Source organism: Urtica dioica, chromosome 1, assembly GCF_054948205.1.
Source record: "Urtica dioica subsp. dioica isolate 48M chromosome 1, U.dioica_male_clone48M_v1_H2, whole genome shotgun sequence".
Lineage (NCBI taxonomy): Eukaryota > Viridiplantae > Streptophyta > Magnoliopsida > Rosales > Urticaceae > Urtica > Urtica dioica.
Genome location: NC_142756.1, coordinates 59,497,741 through 59,503,712, shown reverse-complemented (window position 1 = coordinate 59,503,712; position 5,972 = coordinate 59,497,741). Strand labels below are relative to the sequence as shown.

The window sequence follows — 5,972 nt, the reverse complement described above, 5'->3', positions numbered from 1 at the left end:
TGGTACTAAATGGGACTAAACAAGGAATTCAATTCTACCCCACTTCCAGTAGGACAAATAACACTTTTGAATGCGATAAAAATGGCATACAAAAGTCACAAAGTCTCATCCAATTGTCAAAATGGATGCGACTTTGGATGCAATTTTGTCACGCCCAATATTCCGCATCTGATGACCCTGGATACGACTAGTTGCATCCAATAATCCAGGTTATTGGATGCGACTTTTAGAATGCGACAGAAGCGAGAGAGAGAGAGAGAGAGAGAGAGAGAGAGAGAGTACCTGCAGGCGACGGCGGCGAAGACCCAGAGCCGACGAAGATGGCGGCGACCCGACGAGCTAGAGGCTGAAGGTGACGGCGGCGCGACGAGAGGCTGAAGGCGGCGACGTGCGCGACGAGAGGCCGGTGAGAGTGAAAGTAAGACTAGAGAGTAGACCGATTTGGGTGAGAGTCAGAGGAGAAGAAGAAGACGCAAGGAAGAAGAAGAAGAAGAAGTCGATATTTGAATAGAACTGACCTACAAATTGGATGCGACCAATGATATTTTTGGATGCAACTAGTGGTATTCAAATTTCATATAAATACGACTTGTCGCATCCGAAGGTAATAAAAAAAATGGGGGAAAAAATGCCACGTCATTAATTGAATGAAAAATTAAAGGGGGGAATTATATTCCGCTTTAAATTTTGAGTATTGGATGCGACTTAGTCATCCAAATTTTAACGTTATTTAGAAGAGCCAAAAATGGATAGGAACATCGAGCTAGACACTCTCGCCTATTGAAAGTTAAATGAACAAAAAATTGGCTACGTAAGCCACCTAAACTATATGAATTGTAAATTAGTCAACCTTTGGTAAATACTTTGTAAATAGTCAACTTGCATACGTGGCAGCCTATTAACTACCTTTTTTTTACATGTTTGGCTGGATTAAATAAGTATTTTATTAATCTGTTAATAAGTTAACTTGGCTATTTACAATAAATTAACGAAATGTGGGCTATATCTCAATTCACTATAACCGTGTGGTTATATAACTTAATAACCCTTAAATGAATGTCAATATCCTATCGTTGCAGCAATGGTTCGTGATATATTAACCATTCCCCAAGTGTTGCTTCGGAATCTTCGTTTAGTACCAGCGGTAGAGTTTTGGATGCATATCGTAGCCGACTTATTCCTAGCATGGTCGAGGCATTAGTTTGCACTCGTGATTGGCTTTATGGTAATTATGTTTTTTTATATTTTATTTTATCATTTTAGTTTTATTAGTCTTGAATTTATTTTTGTGTTGATATATTTAACTAATTATAAAATTTATGTAGGATCAGATGGAGATGCCGATGGTTTTATAAATTTAAGTTACATGATGAGGATGTAGAATCCGAAGGTTCAAGGATTCGTATTGATTAAAACTAATCGTATGTCTTTTTTATTTGTTTTTTTGTGAAAGATAATTGTATTTTGGAGTTTTATTTTCATATGACTATTATGTTTGTGATAATTTTATTTTGTTAAGAGTATATCTTTTTCTTATGACTAATACGTTTTTTTTATAATTTAATCGCAATTAAACACGATTTAATAATCCATTTAACACGAGTATTAAATGGTTTAGTTTAAATTATTATAGATCTGTAAAAAAAAATAAACGGTCGGATTTGAAACTAGATTTTAAATACATATAACAAATAGTCGAATTTTGTTCTAACTAATGCAAACACGATTAACACGACACAATTACGCCATGAACACAAAATTGTCATCCTTATTTTGGACCGACAATTTCAAATAGTAATTCATTATTTATTCCTCTTTTCTGAACTTTGATGAGCAGGCCAATTAGTATATATATATATATATATATATATATCAACTGTTTACAAAAGCTATATTATATGTGACCACGAACCGTAGCAAAACTTTACTTACACGAACAAAGGTGGAACAAAAAATTCAAAGGCCAATTGATGCCATTTTTCATAATAAAAGCTGTATTTATTTAATTCTCATTAAAAAAAATAATAATACTGTATTTATTTTTATGGCCTTGTTCGTATACACACATTATATATATATATATATACACACATTATATATATATATATATATATATATATATATATATTTTGTAGCAATCATCATATGGCAACAAAGGGCATGCATTCCTAACTTGACAATAACTAAAAAAATGAGAATGGTCGGTCAGTGAGTCGGTCTCCGATGGCCGGCGACGCGAGACTCGTCCAGAGCCTATGTGCGGCGGTGCTGAAAGGCAGTTGGAACAGCCTGGGCTCTCTCCGTCTCACTTCTCCGACCACCGTCGCTCAGCTTCTTCTCCAACTCTCTCTCCGAGGCTACGGCATTTCTCACTCCTGGCCCTTCTTCACATGGCTCCACGGCTCCTCCAAGTCCCTCCACTCTCCGCAAGCCACGTGGACCATGATCCACGTCCTCACCAGACACAAACACTACAGGGCCGCACAGAGCCTGCTCGACAAAATCTCCCACAGAAACTTTTTATCTTCTCCGACGGTTCTGAACGCGCTCATTTCGACGACCCGCGATGACGCAGACGCGAACGCTCACGTGCTGAGCTGGCTGGTGATATCCTACGCGAAATCGAGGATGACCCAAGACGCCCTCCACGTGTTCGACCAAATGTTTCGCCGGGGTTTGAAGCCGCACCCGCACGCCTGCACTTCGCTGCTGAACAGCCTCGTGAGAGACAGAATGAGCGACACGGCGTGGAAGGTTTTCAAGAAGACGAGCCGGCTCGGAGCGGAGCCGAACCTCCACGTGTACAACGTGATGATCCACGCTTGCAGCGTCTCGGGCGACGCGGAGAGAGCGGAGGCGTTGATGTCGGAGATGGAGCGGAAGCGCGTGAGCCCGGATCTGGTGACGTTCAACACCCTGATCTCGCTGTACTGCAAGCGGAGCCTCCACTACGAGGCTCTCTCGGTGCGGCACCGCATGGACAGCGCCGGGGTCGAGCCGGACATGGTGACCCACAACTCGATCCTCCACTCGCTCTGCCGCGAGGCTCGCACGAGAGAGGCGTTGCAGATGATTAGGGACACCAAAGGCCTCGTCCCGAACGAGGTCACGTACTCGATCCTCGTCGACGGGTTTTCGCGGTGCGGCGACCTCGACGAGTGCCTCAGAGTCCTCGACTTGATGAGGTCCAGAGGGGTTCCCCCGGGCGTGGTCGCGTACAATTCCGTCCTCCGCTTGCTGTGCCGCGAGGGTCGGCTGAGAGAGGCGAACCGCCTGTTGGTCGAGATGAGCGACCGCCGAGTCGAGCCCGACAACGCCACCTGCAACACGCTCCTCAACGCCTACTGCAAGATCGGCGACGTGGGGTCCGCGGCCCGGGTGCGGGACCGGATGCTCGGGTCCGGTCTCGCCCTCGATGCCTTCACGCACAAGGCGCTCGTCCACGGCTTCTGCAGAGCCCGGGAGATGGGGAGCGCCAAGGAGGCTCTGTTCGCGATGATCGCAGCGGGTTTCGCACCCAACCACGCGGTGCTCTCGTGGATCGTGGACGGGCTCGTCGACTCCGGGGACGGGGGATCGGTCGCGGGTCTCGCGGCCGAGATCGCGGACAAGGGCTTGCTCGTCGACGAGGCCGCGGTTTCCCGGTCGTTGATCCGCCGGCTCTGCAAGCGAGGCAAGCTCGAGCTCGCGGAGGACGTCTTTCGGCTTAGCCGAGCCAAGATCGAGGGCTGGGACGGCGACTGCTTGGTCTACGCCAGCCTGGCTTACGCGAACTTGAAGGCCGGGAAATCCAAGGGCTTCAATGAGATCGGAGAGGAGATGTATCGGAGGAGGTTTATGATTACGCGCAAGATTTACATGAGCTTCAACCACTCCAGATCCAGAGAGGACCATGCCTTGTTGCCCAAGTTTTGGGATATGTTAGCTGATAGGCTTGTGATGTCAAGAGATCTCCTGAACGATATCCGCAAGGGTATATGAAAAATAAAATTTATAATTGAATTGGGAATTGATTTTTGGCACAACTCACGATTTTCAACGATCCACTCAAAAGTTGACACGTGTCCACCAACATCCACGTGTCAACTTCTGAGTGGATCATTGAAAATCGTGAGTTGTGCCAAATAGCATTACTCAATTGAATTTGAGATTTTAGCCTCGTTTCTTCTTTTTTTTTCCGACCTCTCTCGGCCTAACCACCTCAGTACTAGCTCACTCACCCAATTGATAAAAAAATTGAATGAAAGTTAAATACAGCTCTAGTGATATTCTGTTTCAATTCTTACCCGAAAAAGATCTTTTTTTTTTTTGGGAAATCTTTATAATTGGATTTTGAGAAATATCAATATAGGTATGATGCAAGTGTTATTCTAAGTTACAAGATAAGAGACGTTTTAACTCTTTTTAGTTCATAATAAAGGAAACAATGTTTTTTTGAACATAGTACGAAGAACTGTGACTTGAAGTCATTTTTGAAGAAATGAGTTGAAGAATGAATTTGTGAGGACATGAGTTGAGGAGTAAGTCTTATTTATATAATGAGTTAGTGAAAACAAGATGTGACGATACAATGCAACGGCTAGATTTTAGATCTAGAAATTCAATGGTCTAGATCTATTTGTTTCTTTCTGATAATGTTGAGAGACAAGATGTGACAATACAATGCAACGGCTAGATTTTAGATCTAGAAATTCAATGGGATCTATTTGTTTCTTTCTGATAATATTGAGAGACAAGATGTGACAATACAATGCAACGGCTAGATTTTAGATCTATAAATTCAATGGTCTAGATCTATATGTTTCTTTCTGATAATGCTAAGAAATAAGATGTGACAATGCAATGCAACAGCTAGATTTTAGATCTAAAAATTCAATGGTCTAGATCTATTTGTTTCTTTCTATAAGTGATGAGTTTCATACTTAAAAAAAATGTCATCACCTTCTTTACCGTATACTTCTTCTCATCATAAAGATAAATTTTCAATATGGTAGTTCCTCTTATATACCATCTTCTTCTTTTTCTTCTTCTTACTCTTCTTCTTCTTCTTCAGGATAATGAATTTAATGAAGATCTAGAAAACAAAGTCATATATCAAATTACTGAAAATAACAATTTTATGCTAAATCAAATTTTAACTAAACCTAAAATAATCAAATCTGGTGATTTCTTCTCTGTGTTTTAACTAAACCTAAAATAATCAAATTTTAGTTCCTTTTAGAAATTACCAGAAAAATATATGTTTTCTTCAAATTTACCATTTCTTCAAATATATCCTCATGTGCAGTGCACATTAAAATTTTGTTTATTAACGTAATAGAAGGACTAATTTTTCCAATAAAGAAAAAGGTTAATGATGATTTTGCGTCTAAAAAAATTTCAAAGACAAAAATGCCTCAAACATAAAAGGTTAGGGACTTATTGAACCAAAAAATCCAACTATTCTTTTTCATAATAAAAATACGCGTGTATAGTATACATAATCCTTCGAGACAAGAAACAACAATTGCTCAAATGGTTAAAGTGAAGCCAAAAACATGTTTTTTCTATAAGGGTTGAGATTCGATTCTTATCCTTAGTGTTTTTCTTTATCTTTTATCTCATATTTTTGTTATTTACAATTATAAACGAGTAGGCTCTCTCTCAACATTTTCATTAGTTTGTGGTACCAAAAATGAGTTTTATAATGCATCAATACGAACCACACGTTTGATGAACTTTTTAAAATACCTTTCTTCTGATTGTGTTTCTAATATATCAATGGATACAATGTATTATATAGTGGAAACTACCTGCATCATTACAAAATATTTGTTATAGTATCTCATTCTTATTATGAGAAAATCCCATTCTTTGCATATGCCCTTACTTCATGCCTTCGTTTTTGAAAAAAAAAAAAAAAAAAAAAAAAAAAAAAAAATCAGACTCGCCGACGATGTTAGATTGGAGATTATTCGCAAAAGTTAAGATGG

The 5,972-nt window shown here is 40.4% G+C and overlaps 1 protein-coding gene across 1 annotated transcript; it reads left to right on the top strand.

The window, feature by feature from the left end:
- Positions 1-2,153: 2,153 nt before the first annotated feature.
- LOC149408291 (uncharacterized) lies at positions 2,154-4,252 on the top strand. The gene has a single exon (XM_089616636.1). The coding sequence runs from the start codon at positions 2,224-2,226 to the stop codon at positions 3,979-3,981; it is 1,758 nt and encodes a 585-aa protein (XP_089472762.1). The 5' UTR covers positions 2,154-2,223; the 3' UTR covers positions 3,982-4,252.
- The last annotated feature ends 1,720 nt before the right edge of the window (positions 4,253-5,972 follow it).

What these genes read in the sequence shown, in the direction of transcription:
- LOC149408291 (XM_089616636.1), top strand. Translation starts at nt 2,224, where the DNA reads ATGGCCGGCGACGCGAGACTCGTCCAGAGCCTATGTGCGGCGGTGCTG.